This window comes from Coregonus clupeaformis, chromosome 15, assembly GCF_020615455.1.
Source record: "Coregonus clupeaformis isolate EN_2021a chromosome 15, ASM2061545v1, whole genome shotgun sequence".
In the NCBI taxonomy this organism is placed as follows: domain Eukaryota; kingdom Metazoa; phylum Chordata; class Actinopteri; order Salmoniformes; family Salmonidae; genus Coregonus; species Coregonus clupeaformis.
This window is the reverse complement of record NC_059206.1, coordinates 52,576,022-52,602,152: the sequence shown is the minus strand read 5'-3', so window position 1 is coordinate 52,602,152 and position 26,131 is coordinate 52,576,022. Positions and strand designations below refer to the sequence as shown.

Sequence of the window (26,131 nt, the reverse complement as noted above, 5' to 3'; positions counted from 1 at the left end):
CTTCCCCGGGAGGAAGAGCAGCTCCGTCTTGCCGAGGTTCAGCTTGAGGTGGTGATTCGTCATCCATACTGATATGTCTGCCAGACATGCAGAGATGCAATTCGCCACCTGGTTATCAGAAGGGGGAAAGGAGAAGATTAGTTGTGTGTCGTCAGCGTAGCAATGATAGGAGAGGCCATGTGAGGATATGACAGAGCCAAGTGACTTGGTGTATAGCGAGAATAGGAGAGGGCCTAGAACTGAGCCCTGGGGGACACCAGTGGTGAGAGCACGTGGTGCGGAGACAGCTTCTCGCCACGCCACTTGGTAGGAGCGACCGGTCAGGTAGGGACGCAATCCAAGAGTGAGCCGCGCCGGAGATGCCCAGCTCGGAGAGGGTGGAGAGGAGGATCTGATGGTTCACAGTATCAAAGGCAGCAGACAGGTCTAGAAGGACAAGAGCAGAGGAGAGAGAGTTAGCTTTAGCAGTGCGGAGAGCCTCTGTGACACAGAGAAGAGCAGTCTCAGTTGAATGACCAGTCTTGAAACCTGACTGGTTTGGATCAAGAAGGTCATTCTGAGAGAGATAGCAAGAGAGGTTGGCTAAAGACGGCACGCTCAATAGTTTTGGAGAGAAAAGAAAGAAGGGATACTGGTCTGTAGTTGTTGACATCAGAGGGATCGAGTGTTGGTTTTTGAGAAGGGGGTGCAACTCTCGCTCTCTTGAAGACGGAAGGGACATAGCCAGCGGTCAAGGATGAGTTGATCAGCGAGGTGAGGTAAGGGAGAAGGTCACCGGAGATGGTCTGGAGAAGAGAGGAGGGGATAGGGTCAAGCGGGCAGGTTGTTGGGCGGCCTGCCGTCACAAGTCGCAAGATTTTATCTGGAGAGAGAGGGGAGAAAGAAGTCAAAGCATAGGGTAGGGCAGTGTGAGCAGGACCAGCAGTGTCATTTGACTTAACAAACGAGGATCGGATGTCGTCAACCTTCTTTTCAAAATGGTTGACGAAGTCATCCACAGAGAGGGAGGAAGGGGGGGGGGGATTCAGCAGGGAGGAGAATGTGGCAAAGAGCTTCCTAGGGTTAGAGGCGGATGCTTGGAATTTAGAGTGGTAGAAAGTGGCCTTAGCAGCAGAAACAGATGAAGGAAAATGTAGAGAGGAGGGAGTGAAAAGATGCCAGGTCTGCAGGGAGTCTAGTTTTCTTCCATTTCCGCTCAGCTGCCTGTTCTGTGAGCTCGCAATGAGTCATCAAGCCACGGAGCTGGAGGGGAGGACCGAGCCGGCCGGGAGGATAGGGGACATAGAGAGTCAAAGGATGCAGAAAGGGAGGAGAGGAGGGTTGAGGAGGCAGAATCAGGAGATTGGAGGGAGAAGGATTGAGCAGAGGGAAGAGATGATAGGATGGAAGAGGAGAGAGTAGCGGGAGAGAGAGAGCGAAGGTTGCGACGGCGCATTACCATCTGTGTAGGGGCAGAGTGAGTAGTGTTGGAGGAGAGGGAGAGAGAAAAGGATACAAAGTAGTGGTCGGAGACTTGGAGGGGAGTTGCAGTGAGATTAGTAGAAGAACAGCATCTAGTAAAGATGAGGTCAAGCGTATTGCCTGCCTTGTGAGTAGGGGGGACGGTGAGAGGGTGAGGTCAAAAGAGGAGAGGAGTGGAAAGAAGGAGGCAGAGAGAAATGAGTCAAATGTAGACGTAGGGAGGTTAAAATCCCCCCAGAACTGTGAGGGGTGAGCCATCCTCAGGAAAGGAACTTATCAAGGCGTCAAGCTCATTGATGAACTCTCCAAGGGAACCTGGAGGGCGATAGATGACAAGGATATTAAGCTTAAATGGGCTAGTGACTGTGACAGCATGGAATTCAAATGAGGAGACAGACAGATGGGTCAGGGGAAAAATTGAGAATGTCCACTTGGGAGAGATGAGGATTCCTGTGCCACCACCCCGCTGACCAGATGCTCTCGGGGTATGCGAGAACACATGGTCAGACGAGGAGAGAGCAGCAGGAGTAGCAGTGTTTTCGGTGGTAATCCATGTTTCCGTCAGCGCCAGGGACTGGAGGGTAGCATAGGCTGGGATGAAGTCTGCCTTGTTGGCAGCAGAACGGCAGTTCCAGAGGCTGCCTGAGACCTGGAACTCCACGTGGGTCGTGCGTGCAGGGACCACCAGGTTAGAGAGGCAGCAGCCACGCGGTGTGAGGCGTTTGTGTAGCCTGTGCGGAGAGGAGAGAACAGGGATAGGCAGAGGCATAGTTGACAGGCTGCAGCAGATGGCTACAATAATGCAGAGGAGATCGGAATAAAATGAACTAAACATCTGGGAAAGGAGAGAGCGGGGCCTCCCTCACCACAACTCCCAAATATAACTCTCCCAACTTCCACCTCAGAAACTATAATTGTTGTAAACTACAGCGGTTCAATGTTTTCTAGGAATAGACTAACCTAGTTTATTCAGCTAGCTAACTAGGTGCAGTATTATTCCGTGAAAAACTTCCGGGCACCTCGTCATAAGACGCCACAGCCAGCTAGCATGCCGGTCTCCAACAGCAGGGTTTAGCGCCAATACTCAGCCACAACAACCACCAGTGTATCAACACACAAGCAGATCGTCCGTGTCTAACGTTGTGGGTTAGTCCCGACAGCTTGAGCGAGTCCGTCGTCAACTTATTCAGCCAGTTAGTTAGCTAGAATAGTTAGCAAACTAGCTAGCCATTGCTTTCAGACAAAGAAGAACCCCTCCTTTCACGGCACGAACACACAGAGAGAGCCAAACTAACGTTAACTAGTCACCCATGTCCCGAATTCCTTGAGCGACTCGGGCTATCAATATGTAAAAAACAAAACACAAGTGTAGGTTATGACTTACCCCTAGCAGCTACTGTTAGCTAGCCAAGTGCAAAGCTAGCCACTGAATTGACTCAGCCAGTTCGCGTCTGTTCGCTCGGTCGTTCCAGCTATTGTTTACAAGTAGCTATCCAGGTTGCAACAAGCTTGCTAATTTTCGAGCACAGTAGCCACTTGCTGCCTAACGTTAACGGTTCAGACAATGAGGTTAGAAAACAGCTGAATGGTAGGCAATTATTGTATGTAATTATTGTAGGCAGCCAGCTGGCGTAATTACAGGCACTCTCAGGCGTGAAACAACTATACCGTTGCTAATAGCTACTCGCCAGCTAGTCCAGGTGGTGAGTTAGCTAGCTAGCTAGCTTCGTGCTACACCCGGCACCGCCGAATACAACACTAACCTACAATAATTACATACAATAACTACCTACAACAACCCACGATACCTACCTACAATACCTAACTACAATCTAAATACATAGTTTAAGCCTTACTCGACAAAGCCCAAGCTATGTATAAAGCCAAACTTACCCGACTCCAAGCTCCTCACCTGCTCACCTCCTCACCCCACAAGACATGCTAATCTCAGTTTGTTACCTGTATAAAAGACACCCGTCCACAGAAGCAATCAATCAATCAGATTCCAAACTCCACCATGGCCAAGACCAAAGAGCTCTCCAAGGATTTCAGGGACAAGATTGTAGACCTACACAAGGCTGGAATGGGCAACAAGACCATCACCAAGAAAATTGGTGAGAAGGTGACAACAGTTGGTGCGATTATTCACAAATGGAAGAAACACAAAATAACTGTCAATCTCCCTCAGCCTGGGGCTCCATGCAAGATCTCACCTCGTGGAGTTGCAATGATCATGAGAATGGTGAGGAATCAGCCCAGAACTACACGGGAGGATCTTGTCAATGATCTCAAGGCAGCTGGGACCATAGTCACCAAGAAAACAATTGGTAACACACTACGCCGTGAAGGACTGAAATCCTGCAGCGCCCACAAGGTCCCATTGCTCAAGAAAGCACATATACATGCCCATCTGAAGTATGCCAATGAACATCTGAATGATTCAGCGGAGAACTGGGTGAAAGTGTTGTGGTCAGATGAGACCAAAATGGAGCTCTTTGGCATCAACTCAACTCGCTGTGTTTGGAGGAGGAGGAATGCTGCCTATGACCCCAAGAACACCATCCCCACCGTCAAACATGGAGTTGGAAACATTATGCTTTGGGGGTGTTTTTCTGCTAAGGGGACAGGACAACTTCACCGCATCAAAGGGACGATAGACGAGGCCATGTACCGTCAAATCTTGGGTGAGAACCTCCTTCCCTCAGCCAGGGCATTGAAAATGGGTCGTGGATGGGTATTCCAGCATGACAATGACCCAAAACACATGGCCAAGGCAACAAAGGAGTGACTCAAGAAGAACCAGATTAAGGTCCTGGAGTGGCCTAGCCAGTCTCCAGACCTTAATCCCATAGAAAATCCGTGGAGGGAGCTGAAGGTTCGAGTTGCCAAACGCTCGAAACCTTAATGACTTGGAGAAGATCTGCAAAGAGGAGTGGGACAAAATCCCTCCTGAGATGTGTGCAAACCTGGTGGCCAACTACAAGAAACGTCTGACCTCTGTGATTGCCAACAAGGGTTTTGCCACCAAGTACTAAGTCATGTTTTGCAGAGGGGTCAAATACTTATTTCCCTCATTAAAAAGCAAATCAATTTATAACATTTTTGACATGCATTTTTCTGGATTTTGTTGTTGTTATTCTGTCTCTCACTGTTCAAATAAACCTACCATTAAAATTATAGACTGATCATTTCTTTGTCAGTGGTCAAACGTACAAAATCAGCAGGGGATCAAATACTTTTTTCCCCTCACTGTATACTGCATTCTATTCTATAATATTCTACTGTATCTTAGTCCATGCCGCTCTGTCATTGCTCGTCCATATATGTATATTTTCTTAAATTCCATTCCTAACTAGTTTTGTGTGTATAAGGTATATGTTGTGAAATTGTTAGATATTACTGCATTGTCGGAGCTAGAAGCACAAGCATTTCGCTTCACCCGCTATAACATCTGCTAAACACGTGTATGTGACAAATAACATTTGATTTGATTTTAACAGAGTTATGTATGAATGTTATGTTGAACTCCAAGGTAAAATGTCACTGGGGTCAACTCAAGCACTGACTTGTCTTGGGCAATGTTCCAAATTACACCCAGGGAATAGGGTGCCATTTGGGATGTAGCCTTGCTTTGCCCCTGGTAATAGCATCCAAGATAAATAGCTACTCCTCAAAGCTTATTCACCAGACATACTGACATTGACACTTTTTATAGTCAGGTAAACAATCCAAGGCTATATCCTCATCCCAAGGAGATTAACCTGCTTGGCGAGAACATAGGTATGTAGCCTATTGCAGTCTCTCCAATCCACTGTTGGGTTTATGAAGAAAATGTTTTTAGCCAAAGTTTCTAATTTGGTATGGCAAAGTGGTATTTTATACTGCAGGGAAGGACAAGTGGTATTTTATACTGCGGGGGAGGCTAGAGTAACAATCTGCAAAACTACACAAATATGTAGCTACTGTATTAAATTAAATGGACAATAATATGAATAAGGCCTTGTTATAATTCACCTATTTACCCATATAATTCCCACTGTGGTCAAGCCTTCAATGATGCTGTACATTTCAAACAAATGAAATGTAACTGAAAGACTAATTATAATGTTGCATGGAGACTTCACATTGAACTTTTTTTACCTTGATGACAAACATCAGCCCTGCTGTCTGTCTGTCTGTCTTTGTTGTTAGTTTGCTAGTCTTGGTATTTTTCCACTTGCACAGAAGACGCCCCCATGTAGCTATCTTCACCTCTAACTAGCTACGTATCGCTTGTTTTTCCCTACGTAGCTCGGGGCTCATAGCTTGAGTTCAGCACTGATCGAGCCCTATTCCTCAGCCGACCATTGCAGTGAACAGTCAGAAGCCAGTCGTGTCTCTCTCCGAGGCCGGATGGTAAAATCCAACCTCCAGCGGATCTTAAACAGTCATTGCTTTGCTCGCGAGAAAGAAGGAAAACCACAGTGCTGTACTACAATGGCGGATTTAAGTAGTAACGTTAATATTTGTGACATGATTGGCAAGTAAGTGAAGACGGAGAAAATAGCGAAGTGAAGTGGGGGATGGTGCATTTTTCAGTGACGAGGAAGTAGCTACGAATATAAACTGGGATTTAATTTCTTATGACGTGTAAAATATTAATATTTGTCCAGAACTGGTTAGCTAGCTAGGCAATCTATGAAAAATATCCTAAATCAATTTGGAGTGAAGAATGATATTGTTTCAGGTTAGTCCTCTCCCTTACCGTTATCCTAAACTAGCTAGCCTAGAGACGTCATTTATATAACAGAAGCTAGGCTAAACGGTTAGCTTGCTAGCTACATTATCAAGGTCCTCTAGGAAGCCTAGCTATATCAATTATCACATTTCATAAATGGAACACCTTAACCATTTATTTCAATGGTTGCCAATGACATCGTTTTGTAGTTTAGCTAGATAAGATGAGCTAACGTTAGCTGTGAGTGTGTAGTTAGCTAGCTTGCCACCTGAAAGCACACATAGTCAGGTAGCTAGCCACCGTTAACTCGCTGGTCAACGAATTAAAAGGGCCAAAATGAAACTGTCATTAGAATGGCTTGTTTCATGGATGAGCAACTTAAAAAACAGAAGAAACACGCATTGTGGAAATCCGCGTCCGTTGTTACCTTTTGTCTCTCTAAACACAATTTATTATTTAATCAGGGGCTCAGTTGGTAGAGCATGGCGCTTGCAACGCCAGGGTTGTGGGTTCGATTCCCACGGGTGGCCAGTATGAAAACTGTAAGTCGCTCTGGATAAGAACGTTTGCTAAATGACTAAAATGTAAGGCCTAAGTGACGCATCGTCGGTCCTCCATTTTGACGTCACAAACGCTTTTACAGTTACATTGTAACATTACACCTTTATAATATTCGTCCCTCAAAATGATACACCCAAAACAATATTGGAGTCATAATGTCAAAGTATTTTTTGAGTTCATCAGAATAAATGAAAGAATGTTGCAATTACATATCTACGTGGGATGAATTCATTATTTCATGTAGTATGAAGAAAGAGAAAAAAAAATTATGCACTCACTAACTGTAAGTCGCTCTGGATAAGAGCGTCTGCTAAATGACGTAAATGTAGTAGGCTACTTATACTTTTGACTGGCAGGTTTTTGTTCATAGTTCATCGGGCAGATACGCATTTTAGATTGTGCACGTTTTTCCCATCGTGGGGCATTCCGAGTCTTTTCGGCTCCGTTCACTTAAACGAGCCGGCTCCCAAACGGCTCTTCGTTCAAAAAATGTACCTAGCTAAAACCCTGGGGGGAAAAAATCCCGATATCCAACGTATAGCGCAAAAGGTAAGCTACAATTATGTCAGATCGTGAAATGCGCGTTCAAATACAATTTTACCTGCCCCCCCCAAAAAAAAATTTATGCCCTGAAAAAATTAGCGTGACACGCTCTCCCCACTATGTATTGTTTTTGCGGTGAGGGGAGGATTCACCCTCTCGATAATAACGTTGTTTTTTAGCTCAAAAGGCAGCAGTAGCAGTCAGCGCCAAATGAACGGCTCTTTCACCGATGCGATTCGGCTCCCGACGTTCACCAAAAAGAGTCGTTCGTTCGCGAATGACCCATCACTAGTGCCCTCCTGATTCAAGGCAGCCTCCAGATGTTCCCTGAAGGGCGTTAGGCAACCTTCTGTGTACCATACAATGCTATCATCACATACATGATGGATCATGTTTATTAATGATGTCGTTTTGCCTTGGAATAATACAATTTGTTTAGATTATATGGCTTTAGTGTGACATTACATTTTGCCCTTTCAATGAGTATCACAATTATGAAGGAGGTGGTGAGCTCACAAGCAGTAGCGGTGCTTGGGTAAAATGACTGGGGAAGCCAATCCAGGGAAAGAAAGCCATATTACAACCTATATGTTGTGGTAATTGTTGTGATAAAGCATTTTGCTACACCTGCAATAACATCTGCTAAATATGTGTATGTGACCAATAAAATTTGATTTGATCATTGCGTTGTTTGCTCTATAACCTGTTAGTTCACATGCCTTGCGACCGTGATCCTAAAGCCGAAAAAATAAGAAGACGCAGTGGCAGAGTAAATTCAACCACATCTTTTGTTTCATCACAAAACCGGAGAGCAACCTCTGTCCGGTAAAGTCCACAAAGCATATTGCATGTAACAAACAGTTACATGACCTACAGCATGGTCAAGCAAGTTAATATTAACAACATTTTCAGACTAGTAAACAACTATTGATTTAAAACCACTGAGAGTTACCGCAAGTCGCAAAGAGAACTGGAGCTGCCGCGACTCTTCCAGCACCATTTCAACTTCATCATCAAATCACCGCTGCTTAGTCTAATACAGTGTCAACTAAAGATACCAAAAACAATTTAGTCCAATCAACGTACGCTAAATATGTGGATGTCTATGGATCTGATTTCTGTGTGTTTGTGCAAGTAGAAAAAAAACATGTTGACTCACCCTCTGTCTTTTCGTGTTGACGAAACGGTCTATGACTCAGTTATACAGCTTTTATTTTTTGTTGTCCTAGGCTACCTGGCTAAAAGGCTTGCTCGCTAGCCTAACTTCCTTTCATGGGCATAAATGCATAACATTAGCCTACTATATCTAGCTACATATTGAACTTACATCCTCTCAGGCCAGGGGCACAATGTATGAATTTATGGTTGGATCAGAATTGCCGTTATAATCATTGGCCAGTACAGAGAATTAAGTAAAACCACAAGTCCAAATCCCGATCTCCATCCATGGCTAATTTAGGAAAGGGACAATTTTAACTAGCTAGCTAGTCACTGGAGGACAACGATCCAACATTTCAAGTTTTTGTTTTCTCTGATGTTTTGCTCTCGATGTGATTGGAGTGAAGACAAATCCAAACTGGCTTCCTTTGCCACTTTTTTATGGTGCACAGGACCATTCACAGTTGAGCGCACTCAGTTTAGCTCAACGCTGATTGGCTATTGTTTTATACTTTTTTTTATCAAGGGAGGCCAAATGCTCGCTGGCTTCCCTTGCATTCAATACTACAGGCGGCAACAATGTCATACTCTTTTGAATCAGACAGCATCAGATCAATGGCCTACACTAACAGAGCTAGAGGGGCGCTGTTTCGCTCGCTCTGATGCTTTCTCCGGTGAGATACATTCAGCCTCTTGCGAATTGAAGGACAATTATGAAACACAGAGAGACGAAACAGACAATTATTGTATGTTGTTTTTATTTATTTTTGTGGGGAAGCCTGGCTTCCCTTGGCATCCATGAATACACGCCACTGCCTACATGGACAACAGTTCCAACCAATATAATGCAGTATGAGGGTGAATGAAATCACACAATCAGTATTTTGGTTACCAATTTTACTTGCACTTGATACATCAAGCTTTGTTGCGCATAATCACATCACCGTTAAACACCCACGCCATCATTCCTGCACTTATCCGACCAAGCCATTATCTAGTCGGCCTGTATTACACCAAATAATTAAAATACACTGGGCAACACAAGATTTAAGCCACATTATCTCGCATATTCAGAGTCTTATTGCAATCAAAAGCTTAAAAACAAAAATGAAAGATGAATCTGTGTCTCTCCCTCCCCTCCCTGTCCAGCCTGTCCCTACACTGTTGTAGTACCCGCAGTCCGGGGCCTCTGTGGTGCTCCTGATGCCCCTCTCCCACCCCTGAAGATCCCAGGTGGGCGAGGGAATGGTCAACGGGATCACACTCCTTCAGCTCGGCCGCTCTACTCTGTGAGTACATGCGCACATTTAACAACGCTCATGCAAATGCAACCATAATAGAATCTTTCATATGAAACATTCATATTATGCATACTCCTATAACACACCAAGACATCACACGCACTCATCGCATACTGCAAATATATTTAAGATATTACAATTTAAAGCTGCAATATGTTACTTTTTGGCCGACCCGACCAAATTCACATAGAAATGTGAGTTATAGATCTGTCTTTCTCATTGAAAGAAAGTCTTAAGAAGCGGTAGATATGTTCTATGTGTGATATTTCTATGCTTCCCGTTAAGTTTCGATTGTGTGTCATTTACTTTCAGTTTTGTACACCAGCTTCAAACAGGTGAAAATTCTATATTTTTGGTAATGTAGTGTATGTGGACATGTGCTCGTCGAACATCTCATTCCAAATTCATGGGCATTAATATGGAGTTGGTCCCCCCTTTGCTTTATAACAGCCTCCACTCTTCTGGGAAGGCTTTCCACTAGATATTGGAACATTGCTGCAGGGACTTGCTTCCATTCAGCCGCAAGAGCATTAGTGAGGTCGGGGCACTGATGTTGGGCGATTAGGCCTGGCTCGCAGTCGGCGTTCCAATTCATCCCAAAGGTGTTCGATGGGGTTAAGTTCAGGGCTCTGTGCAGGTCATTCAAGTTCTTCTCGACAAACCATTTCTGTATGGACCTCGCTTTGTGCACTGGGGCATTTTCATGCTGAAACAGGACCTTCCCCAAACTGTTGCCACAAAGTTGGAAGCACAGAATCGTCTAGAATGTCATTGTATGCTGTAGCATAAAGATTTCCTTTCACTGGAACTAAGGAGCCTAGCCCGAACCATGGAAAACAGCCCCAGACCATTATTCCTCCTCCACCTAACTTTACAGTTGGCACTCTGCATTGTGGCAGGTAGCGTCGCCATCCGCCAAACCCAGATTCGTCCGTCGGACTGCCAGATGGTGAAGCGTGATTCATCACTAGAGAGAACGCGTTTCCACTGCTCCAGAGTCCAATGGCGGCGAGCATTATACCACTCCAGCCGACGCTTGGCATTGCGCATGGTGATCTTAGACTTGTGTGGCTGCTCGGCCGTGGAAACCCATTCCATGAAGCTCCCAACGAACAGTTCTTGTGCTGACGTTGCTTCCAGAGGCAGTTTGGAACTCTGTAGTGAGTGTTTCAACCGAGGACAGACAATTTTTACGCACTACTCGCTTCAGCACTCGGTGGTCCCGTTCTGTGAGCTTGTGTGGCCTACCACTTCGCGGCTGTGCTCCTAGACGTTTCCACTTCACAATAACAGCACTTACAGTTGACCCGGGCAGCTCTAGCAGGGCAGAAATTTGACGAACTGACTTGTTGGAAAGGTGGCATCCTATGACGGTGCCACGTTGAAAGTCACTGAGCTCTTCAGTAAGGCCATTTTACTGCCAATGTTTGTCTATAGAGATTGCATGGCTGTGTGCTCGATTTTATACACCTGTCAGCAACGGGTGTGGCTGAAATAGCCTAATCCACTCATTTGAAGGGGTGCCCACATACTTTTGTATATACACTGCTCAAAAAGATAAAGGGAACACTTAAACAACACAATGTAACTCCAAGTCAATCACACTTCTGTGAAATCAAACTGTCCACTTAGGAAGCAACACTGATTGACAATCAATTTCACATGCTGTTGTGCAAATGGAATAGACAACAGGTGGAAATTATAGGCAATTAGCAAGACACCCCCAATAAAGGACTGGTTTTGCAGGTGGTGACCACAGACCACTTCTCAGTTCCTATGCTTCCTGGCTGATGTTTTGGTCACTTTTGAATGCTGGCGGTGCTTTCACTCTAGTGGTAGCATGAGACGGAGTCTACAACCCACACAAGTGGCTCAGGTAGTGCAGCTCATCCAGGATGGCACATCAATGCGAGCTGTGGCAAGAAGGTTTGCTGTGTCTGTCAGCGTAGTGTCCAGAGCATGGAGGCGCCACCAGGAGACGTGGAGGAGGCCGTAGGAGGGCAACAACCCAGCAGCAGGACTGCTACCTCCGCCTTTGTGCAAGGAGGAGCAGGAGGAGCACTGCCAGAGCCCTGCAAAATGACCTCCAGCAGGCCAGAAATGTGCATGTGTCTGCTCAAACGGTCAGAAACAGACTCCATGAGGGTGGTATGAGGGCCCGACGTCCACAGGTGGGGGTTGTGCTTACAGCCCAACACCGTGCAGGACGTTTGGCATTTGCCAGAGAACACCAAGATTGGCAAATTTGCCACTGGCGCCCTGTGCTCTTCACAGATGAAAGCAGGTTCACACTGAGCACGTGACAGAGTCTGGAGACGCCGTGGAGAACGTTCTGCTGCCTGCAACATCCTCCAGCATGACCGGTTTGGCGGTGTGTCAGTCATGGTGTGGGGTGGCATTTCTTTGGGGGGCCGCACAGCCCTCCATGTGCTCGCCAGAGGTAGCCTGACTGCCATTAGGTACCGAGATGAGATCCTCAGACCCCTTGTGAGACCATATGCTGGTGCGGTTGGCCCTGGGTTCCTCCTAATGCAAGACAATGCTAGACCTCATGTGGCTGGAGTGTGTCAGCAGTTCCTGCAAGAGGAAGGCATTGATGCTATGGACTGGCCCACCCGTTCCCCAGACCTGAATCCAATTGAGCACATCTGGGACATCATGTCTCGCTCCATCCACCAACGCCACGTTGCACCACAGACTGTCCAGGAGTTGGCGGATGCTTTAGTCCAGGTCTGGGAGGAGATCCCTCAGGAGACCATCCGCCACCTCATCAGGAGCATGCCCAGGCGTTGTAGGGAGGTCATACAGGCACGTGGAGGCCACACACACTACTGAGCCTCATTTTGACTTGTTTTAAGGACATTACATCAATGTTGGATCAGCCTGTAGTGTGGTTTTCCACTTTAATTTTGAGGGTGACTCCAAATCCAGACCTCCATGGGTTGATACATTTGATTTCCATTGATAATTTTTGTGTGATTTTGTTGTCAGCACATTCAACTATGTAAAGAAAAAAGTATTTAAGATTATTTCATTCATTCAGATCTAGGATGTGTTATTTTAGTGTTCCCTTTATTTTTTTGAGCAGTGTATATTGTATTTCACAGTGGTTTAGATGGTATAATTATGCTCTACATTGCTTGTTTTGTCACATAAACTGAAATTAGGCGAACTATTAGAATTTCAGCGACCAGGAAATGGCGGAGCTATTTCTGCATATTTCACCTTTAACCAGTTGAGCTGACAGCCGTTTTGCAATGTTTCGCTATGGCTTTAGTCATCAATCTAGCAAGAGGGCAATATCTTATTAATGTAGTAGTGTTTCCCCCCTAGAAAGCAATGACCTTTGGCTTTCACCTGGAATTGCTTATTTATGTCTGAGAAAAAAACACTTCAACAATCTAGTACACATATGATCAAGTACACAAAAGTATAATAAAATATAGACAAATATATTATAAAAAATAATAATAATTGTGAACGAATAAGCCTTTTCATACTTTATAATGTGTCCATATATAGTTAGAATTTGTTTTAGGAACATCTACTCAAAATATTTTATCTTCTTTATTAGTTTACCATGACATTAGTGATAGTCAAAATCTGTTACATTTGTGAACGCCTAAATCATCATTTGGGCCATTTAAACTGTGTGTATCCCTCTTATAGACAAGGGGAGAAGGGCTATGTAAAGGGCTCGACTATGTCGTTCTGAGCAAATGCAATGTGTCTGCCTCTGATGTAAAACAAATGTTTGACTTCCACACAATTACTTATTTACTTATTTTAGGTTTGAGGATTTTCTATCGTAGAGCTATGAAACGTATCTATTTAGATCATCCTGCTCGAGACAAATTCAGCGATTGCTTTGCCATGTCTGTGCCGTGACGCAGTCGAGCTGGATAAATGTTTTTCTAACGTGCTGACTACACCGGGCACGCGCATGTTGATTTTTGTCCATCCACAACAGACTCGGATCAGGACACGCAGGTTGAAATATCAAAACGCACTCTGAACCAACTATATTAATTTGGGCACAGGTTGAAACGCATATGAAACATTCATGGACATTTAGCTAGCTAGCTTGCTGTTGGTAGCTAATTTGTCCTGGGATATAAACAATATAAAGAAAACATTATATATAGCAAGTGTGCCCACTCTGGTATTGGCATGTGCGCTCTAGCCAACAGCTCGCAGATACAGTGTGGGTATAGCCTACATTATGAAATGATTATGGACAAAAGAGCGATATTAGTTTTATTTGTCAAATGGCAGCCAAGCATCAATGATCATGTCACCAGAATAAGACCATCAATATTTATTGGAAAGGAGCATCAAGCTCATCGCTTTGCACTTTGAACACCCTGTGAAGTTCATCATCATTTATTTAATCTGTAGCCTAATAAACTGCATGCTTTCCCGACGAGTCGTAGTGGGAGGACCACACGTCATCACGTGATTCCAAGTTTCGATATGGTGGTTATTATATCAATATTTGCACATAAGTGTTTCCACCGACATTTCTCGGATAATACATTTTACAGACACAAAAAGATCCCAGCTTGTCTATTGGATTTTGTTTTGTCAACTTCTGGAAAGTTGACTGACATTTTCTGTTTCCATCATGATAAACTTAGGCAAGTGAATACATTTTCAAAACATTTAGTTGGTTCCCTATTATGGTTAATATATTGTTGAATTCCGTTTTAATGCCTGGATTCCGTGAGGAACCTACCTATTGTTCCTGCAGTGATGATTCTTCATCGAATGTTTTCATAATTTATCTGCAGATAATCGCCAAAAAGCATTGGCCTGCCAATAGTCTATGCAAATTAGGGAGCCAAAAGAACGTCTCTCTAACCAACGTGATTCGGTAGGCTACACTGACTAACAAGACTAGAGTCGGTCACTTTAGTTACTGTCTGGCAAGCCTCGACATCCTAGGAAAGGAAACCTAGGAAATCCTTTGGTTTACTTGTCCCGAAGCGATACCATGGATAAATAATCACGTTGCATGATTTATGAATGGCAAAGGTGTATAGGAGATCAACTTTATTCAGTCAGTTCGAAACCTTTTATAAACTAGTCAACACTTGCTGTTCAGTTGTGAATCAAAGCACAGTAAATAGCCTACAATGCGCCATGACTCTGCGTGGCTGGCTATGTGAACGCGAAGGAAAATAAATACATTTCCCAGAAAATAATAATTAGTCGTGGATTTCAACTCATCGTTACCACGTTACGTGGGACGTGCAAATTCACGAGCATCATGCTCTCTCTCCCTCCTCCGTGTAAAGAAATTTGACTGCAACCAACCACAGCGCACACACATTGTACTGGAAGGCGGGACAGACGGCAGACTGCGTTTTCCTGTCATCGCTCGCTTTGTGACTGACAGGTGCCTATTCTATCAATAGGTCGCTAGAAGATGCATATTGTTGATTCTAGCAGGAGAGGGCTCGACAAACTAGCGAATTGAAACATTTAAATGAAAAGTAGCCTAGTTAATATGAAGTGGAAAAAGTAGCCGGCTGACAATGAGTCTGTAACCGGCTGATTAGCTGAGGGCCCGCACAATTGGAAAACACTTACTCATTTATAATTATTTGGTTGGCCGCAAACTCTACCAAGCCGTTTTTAGAAGCTGTAGGCAGGATTTGCATATAGTGTGAAGTACTGTTTGAAATAAAAACACCAATTACTTTTCCATTGCTAAAATGTTATTAGTATGCTCTAGTGAACACAATCCTGAAGTCATCCAGGGAGTTGGTTCATAAACGATCCCTTCTTCAAGTGAAATTATTGATGAACGCTCCCTCCTTCCCTCTATGTTGGTTTTCCAGGACCGGAAGTTGACTGTGACAGAGGAGCCTGCGGGGAACGGTCGCCCCGGGATTCTCCACTTCCAAAGTCGGCCCACTGTTTCCAAGGTGATCCACTGGGACGCGGTGCTGAGCGGGAACGCTCTGTATGTGGAGATACCGATGGACCCGCTCCCTGAGGGCAGCAAGGAGAGGTGTGTGCTCTGTATGTGAAGATACGCGTGTATAATTTTTTAGTTTTTTACATTTTGTTTTTGTCATTTAGCAGACGCTCTTATCCAGAGCAACTTACAGTTAGTGAGTGCATACATTTTCATACTGGCCCCCCGTGGGAATCGAACCCACAACCCTGGCGTTGCAAGCGCCATGCTCTACCAACTGAGCTACAGAAGGCCTAATAATCTAATGTTGTCTAACTAACCCTGTCTCCCTCTCTCTCTACAGTTTTGCGGCTCTTTTGGAGTATGCGGAAGAACATCTTGAAGTTGTCAGCGTGTTCGTCTGCTTTTACAAGAACAGAGATGATCGCGGTATGTAAAGCGTATTCACCAAACCTATTATGATCTCAATAGATAGCACACACACACACAGTGAGCTCAAAGTATTGGGACAGTGACATGTTTTTTGTTGGTTTGGCTCTGTACTCCAGCCCTTTGGATTTTAAATGATACAATGACCAAGGTTTAATTTGAGGGTATTTTCATCCATATCGGGTGAACCGTTTAGAAATTACAGCACTTTCTGTACATAGTCCCCCCATTTTAGGAGACTAAAAGTATTGGGACAAATTAACTTAAAGTAGTCAAAAGTTTAGTATTTGGTTCCATATTCCTAGCACGTAATGATTACATCAAGCTTGTGACTACAAACTTGTTGGATGCATTTGCTGTTTCTTTTGGTTGTGTTTCAGATCATTTTGTGCCCAATAGAAATGAATGGTAAATAGGTATTGTGCCATTTTGGAGTCACTTTTATTGTAAATAAGAATATAATATGTTTCTAAACACTTCTACATTAATGTGGATGCTACCATGATTACGGATAGTCCTGAATGAATCGTGAATAATGAGAAAGTTGCAGACGCACAAATATCATACCTCCCAAAATGCTAACCTCCCCTGTTATGCTAACCTCTCATCATTACAATGTCTTTGGAGTATGATATTTGTGCATCTAACTTTCTCACACATCATTATTCACGATTCATTCAGGACTATCCAAAACAAGAAAATGTGTGTCACTGTCCCAATACTTTTGGAGCTCACTGTTTATGATGGAAGGTAATTTCTTCTAATATGTGTCCGTGTGTCCCCACAGCTAAACTTGTACGCACGTTCAGCTTTCTGGGCTTCGAGATAGTGAAACCGGGCCATGCCCTTGTCCCGCTACGACCTGACGTTTTCTTCATGGCCTACAACTTTGACAAGGACTCTTCCTCTGATGAGGATTAGCGCTGACCCCTGTGGGGTGTTCCAGAAAGCAGGATCATCAACTTAGCCAGCTAACTTTGATAAACAGCCAGATATAGGCCTCTTTTGATTTTCTGGTTTATTTAGAAAGTTAAACCTGAATATGGGTTTATTGGTTGTCGAGTCAGTCATACCATTTCAATTCTATTTTCTAGGAAAGATTAAGTAATTTCAGAATGTTTACCGTATTTTCTGCACTATAAGGCGCACCGGAGTATAAGCCGCAGCAGCTAAATTGAATGATATTGAATGATGTGTACATATATAAGCCGCACTGGACTATAAGCCGCAGATGTTTTAATGTTTAATTACCATATGTAAGGGTTCGTGCACAGAGGGGATTGTCGGGAAAGAGACAAACTGTCTCGCTCTCGTAATGTCTGTCTGTCTTGCTCTCGTTCTGTCTCTCGTACCACTCTCGGTTCCACTTTTACTTTTGCGCGCTACCTGTCTCACTCTTTTCCGGCCTCCAGCTTTTCCTGCTGGAGCCCGCCGCTTAAAGGTGGGGGGCGCGGACCGGTCATAGAGCCCATAGAGTTAAAGTTGGTGGACTGTAACCTGTAAAATCCATAGATTTAGGAGGTCTTCTAGTGGCCGTTAGCTGTAAAAAATCCATAGATTAGCCGCACTGTTATATAAGCCGCAGGGTCGAAAAATGGGGAAAAAGGCGCGGCTTATAGTCCGAAAATTACGGTAGTTATGACATTTAGCTGGCTAAGTAACACATTGTTCCTGCTTTCTGGAACAGCCCCCTGCCTAGCCTGGATCCCAACCTGAATTGTGCTGTTTTCACTATTGTTTCACAAACTGTTTCAATGAAGAGATGGTTCAGCCAGACTGAAGTCTGGTGGCCATGCTGTGATGACCACAATTGTGAAGTGAACCAATTGTGTGAAATGGAGCAATTCAGTTTGGGATCCAGGCTTACCCACTGCCCCACCTTCCCCTGTACCACCCAACCCCACTCTCCTATGTGACCCAAGTGCTTACAGCCTTCCATGCTTTTGTGTTCAAATGAAGTGGATGATTAGTTTAGATATTGTATCCCCCAGTTTCACAGCTTGGCTGACATTTCTCTCTCTCTTTTATCCCTTTGTTAAGTTCTTTATTATTTAGGTTTCATTGGTATTTTGTTCATTACTTAAGAGGGAACCATGTTTTTAATGACTTTGAGCATATTGCCATTCTCATAACTATTATCATCAATCGATTGTCTGTTTTATTCTTGTTGTGTTGATAGACGGAAGGAGGAGGATTTTTCATTTCTTGAATGTAAAAAATCAAGTCATCAGGTTAACACTTGGGTACTCCAGCTTTTATTTGATTGGCTAAGGTATAAGATATGCTTTTATTTAATTGGCTATATTAGATAAGCTTTTTATTTCATTGGCTAAGCTATAAAAACAAAACATGTCCGCCCCACCTTTAATGTGACAAACATTTTGATAAAATCAGTTTGATAAAAAAGCACTCAAGTCCTGACAAATGTAGTAATGTGTGTAAACATTGCTTTTAAGCAAAAACCTCCAATATTGGTACTTCATTGCTGGATAATAGCCCTTTAGCCTTTAGTGTTGGAGAGCACATGTGAATGCTGTTTTGTGTAACTGGTTTGGGTGCTTCAATGTGAGAACTAAATATCATGTAAAATGGACAGATTAATTGGTACAAAGCAACAAAAAAAGTCTAGTCCTTTTTGCTTTTCTTTCATGTATACCTGAAAATTATTGTACCATTGTTTGGATAAAATTGCTGTGATGTTTGATTGAATATTTGGATTAGCATTCCGTTTCTTCATCTAGTTTATAAGTTTGTTCACCTTGCATAGTGGGACCTATTGTGCTTCTGTGATAATAAAAGTAAGAAAATACCATTGTCTCCCTGTCTCTTATGCATAGTCTTATGGATTTTTTCCTATTCTGTAATGTCTTGTTCTTTGTTAATGCACTTTACATTTTTTATTTGATTTAAACAAAAACACACTGGATGTGACACATTTGCATGATCATGGGGGCAGTGGTTCTTATTCCAGAAGTTGACCACAAGTGTATACTAGTTACTGTTCAGTATTTCTTTGCAATAAAATTTGACAGTTCAAACACTTAACATCTCTCTGATAGTTTAAATATATGCGGAGTGAAATGCAATTGATTGAATTAAAGGCAGCCAATTCTGATCTTTTGCCACTAATTGGTATTTTTGACAAATGCAATCTTGTGCCAATAATTAGGCAAAGATCAGAATTGGGCTCCCTGTGTAAACGGAGCAGTAGTTATTGAAATGGGTTCCATGGCTTATTCAATTTGTCTTTGCTATGTCAACTGTATTGGAGGAAGAGGGCCAAGGTCCTCTCCCTTCGGACCTTCTGATGCATTTTGAGGATGCGCGGAATCAAGAGATTAATTTAATAAAAAGCCCTTGTTCACACACTAGGGCTACATTCCCATTCTCTACCCTTCTCCAGAAGTATGCACTCGTACACTCCCCCCTCATGGATTTAAAAGTAATGGACTGGTGTGAGGAATGTGGTTGAAATGCCATCCAGCTATGCTTGCACTAATCCAATTATTTTAAATTCATACTAGTGCACACTTCAGGAGAAGGTTAGAGAATCAGAACACAGCCCTATTAATGTTTGCACAGTAAGCGAAATAGGTCAGTTACAAAATGATGCTATGGTATTACAGGCTTGAAAACAGTGTAATACGATGTTACTCCACTAGGTGGCAGCTCACCACAAGGGAACGCTCCTTCCTTCCCACCATGAGGTCAACAACCACAATATTCCCTGTTATCGCCTGCACCATTTTGTATGTATGGCGTTTTACCTGCACAATCGAGGTGAGAAATCCTGTTTAGTCTACTCAGTCAAGACTACATGGCTGTACTCCACAATTTTTTATGTATGGCATTGGTTTCTGCAGAATCCAAGGGTGAAATAATCCTCTCCCTAGTCCTTACACTAAAGACAACCTTAGTCACAGACAGTGACTACCTTCTCAATGAGTTTATCTCTGATCATTAAAATGGAAACGTTGCAGTGGCACGCCATCTCATGTTCTTTGTATGTATGCGGTATCACCTGCAGAATCCAGGGGTGAAATCCTCTACTCAAGAAAACCTGGCTCTATTCTACCATCAGTCATTCTGTGATTACCTTCTCCATGGGTTTATCTGTCTGGGTTTTAAAGTGGAACCGTTACGTTGCACTCAATGGCACAGAAAGTCTAACGTTCCATCCTGCAGACTCAGCTCAGCGTTCGGGACTATTTACACTTCATCGTAGAAACTGTTCGCCTAGTATAGTAACAAGGCCATAGCACAGCACCTGGCTGAGGCTCTAGTACACTAATCAGCTCAGCTGTTGAGTAGGTAATAGGTAACTACCTATACATGGGGCCCCTAAGCATTAACATTCTAAATCTCAAGACTCACCTATGTATAGAGAGGCTGCGTTTTAACAGGCAGCCCAATTCAGATATTTTGCCCAATTATTGGCAAAAGATCTAATCTGATTGGTCAAAAGACCAATTAGTGGCAGAAGATCAGAATTGGGCTGCCTGTGTAAATGCAGGCAAGTTTCTCCTTCACTCCCCTTCACAGATGTTATAGCACTGGGTATGTAAAAGCAATAGAAACTAGGTGGAATCTGAATATGAGGTGGAGTGACAGGGGCAGAGAGGAAGGTATATCTTCTTGGCATTAATGGCAGCCAGAACCCAATGTTTCAGCTGAGGCCCGCAGAAGCCCAGCTTGGGAGAAATCTGAACAGAAAATAGTTAGTTTTCTGGAATCAAAATATTTAATAGGTACATAAAGTATTATTATACCGTGTATAAAATTTCAGATCACAATATGAAGCAATGAAACTCTTCAATCAGGCTGACACCGCAGCAGGTAAATGTTGCCACATAAAAATAATAACTAATGACTAAAATTGAATAGGCAACAAAAATTATAGAAAAATGGCATATGTTGTAGTAGCATTTTAAGAAATTATAGACATTACTTTTTTCTTTTCAACATATTTTTTCTTCAATAAAAACATAGAACACAACACTAATGCTGAAGCGAAGCGTCCACTTGACGTCTAGACAGTTACTGTAGTCCACGGTAGTGGTAGATAGAGTACACGACTGGGGGGCAGGTAAGGTTGCAAAATGTTCCCAACATTTTCAAAGGTTTTCTAAATTATCCCAGTTGAAGGATTCCTAGATTTCCTGCTTTCTCCCTCCTGATTCCGTGAATCTTTCAACCAGGATTTCTGGAAAACCTGGGCATTTTGGACAGTTACCGGAATCTTGCAACCCTAGGGGCAGGGGGGGACGAGCTCACAGAGGAGAAGGAGACTATTAGCTTGCGAGTCGATACAGAAGAGAGGAAATTATTTTCTGTTCTGTATATTAGCGCCTTGAGCGGTAGGAATGAATGCACATCACAGTTTGCTGCTTTAGAGACCATAGCATCATTTAAAACATTTTGCATTTGCATGTCTTTAAAAAATCCTGAATTCTTTGAATGAAAAGGACATCACCACAAAAACAAACAAAAAAGGAACAGAGATCATCAGAGAGAAGGAGAGAGGGAGGAACAGGCTGAACTTCAAATGGACCAATAACAAAGAAAGAAACTAACATTGTACACTACATTTCCCATCACCCCCCTTCCCTAGGTTGTGACCCCGAACCCCTGACCCCTATAGGTGCTGAACTCAGGCACCTTCCCCCTGGAGGCTACGTAGCGTTAGAGCCATATATTCTCTACATGGCTATGGTTAGCATTAGCATCCTCGCTGGCTGTTCTTCACATCGACAGGTAGATGGATGGTAGCTAGCTAAGTGCACAGACACAATGCACACAACACTAAATACTTCCTAGTTCACTAGATGTGATGAACAGATAAGTTCTGCGGACTAGGGACATGGAAGGCTTGGGAGGGAGGGAACACTTTGGGGGGTTAGGGGGTGGTGGTACTCAGGGAGGGAAACCATGGCAGGGTTAGGGGCGGGTGGTGCTCAGGGGAGGTCTTCTGAGGCATGGATGATTTCAGGCTGGTGAAGTTAAATGGGGACAGTCCAAGTTCAACAGGTGGCGTGTGTATGCGTGTACCTATGTAAGTCTATACGTAGGTTTTGTATGTGTTCATCATGGGTATGTGATTTTTGTAACTACTTGTGTGTGTGTGTGTTTCGCCGCGTACATGTAGAGTGTGTGTGTGTGTGTGTGTGGCCTCATCGGCCCTTGCTGTAGCCAGGAAAGAACTGGTCCAGCAGCAGCTGTAGAGTCTTGTTGAGGACCATGACGTAATCTTTACCCAGGTCGTGTCGACATGCAGGGCAGGTGTACACTTCTGCTCGGAAAGACCGCTGCAAACAGGTCTGGGGTGGAGGAAGGGAGGGAGAGAGTGAGAGACAGAGTGAGAATGCCACAGGTCACAGAACAGCATGGGTATCTAAAAGCTCAGACACACTGGTAGGATTGTCAAACGTTTGCCCGTCAACAGTATTTAGCACCTCTGAACAGTGTCAGAAGTCAATCCCTTTTGTTTTCACACAGCAAACACCTTGGAAGTCGTCAGCCACTCATCCTTGTTATTAGAATACTCCAAACCAGAAGGTGGCAGTAGCATTGTTTGGTCATGCATATCCGTGCCTATTGCTTATGGTTTAGATTCAAAACTATCTTGCTAAGTTGTAGAAAGCCCTTGTTGATACTACCCAGATGGCCACAGCTAGATAACTACCTAGCAAGATGACGAAGAAACAATTTAATTCACTATCCATAATCCTATACTGCCAGTCCATAGCTAAATGTTTAGCTAGCTAGCTAACGTTAGCATATTCGCTAGCTAGCTAAGGAAGTATTTAGTGTTGTGTGCATTGTGTCTGTGCACTTAGCTAGCTATATGAAGTGTGACTGTTTCATCCGTTGGCTCCTCCACATGGGGGTTCGTGCTCTCTGACTGGCTCAAAGTCAAGTTGTTGGCCACTGACGAGCATTGCGATTCTACAAGTAGAATCGGTCGGTTCGTCGCTACCGAGTCGGCACGCAGCAGGTACCTCTTTTGTTCTAGCAAGAAAAGGAACGGCTTCCCACTGTGATAAGTACCTATCGGCAGTGAGATTCTCGGTGTGCTTCATACTTAATAAGGCTATGATATCTTGTGGTGTTCCTCAAGGATCCCTTAGATCTTTGTTGTTTCAACATATCTAATATCTTGTTTTGTCATGTCATCATACTTTTTCGACTTTTGTTTATCATTTACATTACTACACCACAATTAGTCATCAGTTATAGTCCAGCAAACAATCATTACAACGCATGCAACCGCACACACACGTTACACACCTTGCAGACGTTGTGTGCGCAGACAGTGGTGATCGGTTGGTAGGCCAGCTCCTGGCAGCAGACACACATGAAGGTCTGTTCCACCTTCCTCAGGAAGTTCTACAGAGAAAGACAGGAACACAGGAAATAAAGGCACAGCTGTCACCATAATAACAGCAGCATCACACATCCTTGTTAGCCATGGATCATCTGCTTCATTTCATTTTCTCCATATAATAGGAGTGCATACAAGCCCTATGGTAACCACAGCATCATATGTCAATATTGTTCTCTGACGAGGTTGTAGTTAGGTTGTGTAGCTAGCTGAGACTCTTGTGTTGGTTCAGCTATTGTTAAGAAGTAGTACGTCAGGAGCAGTGGCGGCTCCTGAAAAAATTCTCAGGGGGGGCAATTTTTCTGATGATTTAGGTGACCTACACACATTTTAAAAAAGATATGTCCAGCAACAACATGAAGACAGGGGCAGCATATAAGTCAATACCAGAAGCATTTATTGACTGATCTCAAAAGTGTTGGCTTACCAGGGTTGGTGGAGCCCTCAGTTTCATCTTTGCCTCGCAAAGCTAACTCAAACACTCCGCAAAACTTCACACACTGGATTAGCCGGCTGAGGATGTGGCGGTTCTTGCTAATGTCGTAGTAAATATATTTGTTATAGTGAATATGGAATATGATATGTTGAGTAAAATGTTGTGCTAAGATCTATTTAGGTCAGGAGCTGGTTATAAGTTCTGTTCCTATCCAATAACAATGGACAAAAGAATCCTATCTTGTCAGCCTTGTCAGCAGGTGGCCAAGGACAACACCCACGCCATAGGCCTCTCAGTTCTTCCAACTCACGAGTTCTTGCTCTGAGGACACACACACACACACACACAAACACACACACACACACATCATCACTGTTAAACACACACACACACACACACACACACACACACATCATCACTGTTAAACACACACACACACACACACACACAGAAATCCCCTCTCTTAGGCTGAACATTTGAAGACAGAGAACCCGACTCAGAGCCAATGCAACAGTGACAGTAGCCTGGAGGGGACCTCGCCCAACTCATCAGGACCAATCAGAAGATCAGAACTACTAGATTCAACCTACTTTATTTATTGCATAAAATGTCTGCACACAATGTTTCGGGCTCTCTTCAGATAATAATAATAATAATAATAATAATAATAATAATAATATATGCCATTTAGCAGACGCTTTTATCCAAAGCGACTTACAGTCATGCGTGCATACATTTTTGTGTATGGGTGGTCCCGGGATCGAACCCACTACCTTGGCGTTACAAGCGCCGTGCTCTACCAGCTGAGCTACAGAAAGTGGATACTCATGGATGCCCATCGCAATTGTAAAATGTCAACACAATTGGAGACACCACGTCATTTTTGGAGACATGTTATTGACAGTAAACTATTGTAGATGCGACTGCTAACTAAATAAAACATTTTAGCTGGCTAGCTAATCATCTTAGCTAAATGTGGGGCAAACAATTCAGTTATTTACCGTTAATTTGAGGGATTGGGGTGAAAGAAATCGAGTTACATAGTGATACTTTACGATATACTGTATTGACAATATCGCAATATTTTAGCGCTAGTTGGCTGTACCTGCACCAAAACACCATTATTGTTCCTTCATAGCTTGTTCTCAATCTTTTCACATTGGGAGCCAATTTGTTTTCAGCACTTTTATTTCCATGACTGATCAAAACTCGTTCTCATGGCTTTCTGATCCCTCTGCAACAGACATATGGTGCGCAATAAAATCACAGTATCGAATCGCAATACGTATAGAATCATGAGACTCGCAATGCATATATCTTATCGTGAGGTTCCTGGCAATTCCCAGCCCAAGTTCATTTGCCACAACAAATCTCTTCGCTAGCAAACGCGATGTCTTCTCCAAAACGGCAATGTGTCTCCAGCAATGTTTACTTTTTTGACGTTCTATGGCATCTCCACTTTCCAAGCATATATGACCACATGTAATATTTTGGTAAGTGATGCAAATAGTGAACTATGTAGGGCCAGGATGTAAAATATATGTAGCTGCAGCAATTTCTCTTATCTGATATGGTAAGTAATGGGGCTTAATGTATAGCTCCCTAAGAGTTTGACGAACGGGTCCGTGCACGCGATTCCAGATATCTTTACCTCTGAATAAACTGCCTTTATTATACCATATCCACCCTGTCCAAAGTCTCTACTTGGTCTCAGTTCTCCAGTAAACTTGTGATTATCAACACTAACCTCATCGTTGTGGCGGTGGACAGCTAGCCTGTATCCCTCATCCAGTTGAGTGGCAATGTTATTTTTTCGTTCGTTACCAATTTTTGGAAAATCCTCGGGTGTAGGACTTTCCGCCTTTAGTAGAAACCTGTTGAATTATTAAATTTGGTCTGGGAGGTCCTAATTGTTTCGTTGCCAATTTATCTTCATTTGTTCGCCGACAAAAAGGAACTTCTTTCAAAGACACAATCCGCTCTTTTCTTAGTTACGTTCATGGTTACGTTACGTATGACGTAAGTGCAAGCCCTCAGACACCCATAGAGATTGTATTGAAAGCTCTGAAATTTGAAAAAAATAGATTTTACATGGGAGTCTATGACAGACTTCTGGGCGATTTTCAACCTGACTGAAATCGCCCCAAAAGGGGGGGGAGCCATTTGAAGCACGACTTTAGCCTGATTGGACATTACAACACTGATAACTACTGTTGCCGTG

General features: G+C 43.4%; 2 protein-coding genes across 3 annotated transcripts in view; one reads left to right on the top strand and one right to left on the bottom strand.

Annotated features, from left to right (window-relative positions):
• The first annotated feature begins 5,751 nt into the window (after positions 1-5,751).
• oaz1b (ornithine decarboxylase antizyme 1b) lies at positions 5,752-17,262 on the top strand. The gene is given in 6 exon segments (XM_041899040.1): positions 5,752-5,984; positions 9,590-9,641; positions 9,643-9,729; positions 15,585-15,757; positions 16,008-16,093; positions 16,881-17,262. Coding segments are annotated over 6 exon segments (663 nt in total). The 5' UTR covers positions 5,752-5,853; the 3' UTR covers positions 17,015-17,262.
• Positions 17,263-20,811: 3,549 nt separating this feature from the next.
• The window catches only part of LOC121582884 (E3 ubiquitin-protein ligase UHRF2-like), a 55,732-nt gene continuing 50,412 nt past the window's right edge, over positions 20,812-26,131 (bottom strand). For both annotated transcript variants that reach the window (XM_041899039.2, XM_041899038.2), the window contains 2 exons: positions 23,381-23,479; positions 20,812-22,410 (listed from right to left, as the gene is read on the bottom strand). In XM_041899039.2, the coding sequence (XP_041754973.2) occupies positions 22,264-22,410; positions 23,381-23,479 (246 nt within the window). In that variant the 3' untranslated portion in view covers positions 20,812-22,263. The remainder of the gene's footprint in view (positions 22,411-23,380; positions 23,480-26,131) is intronic.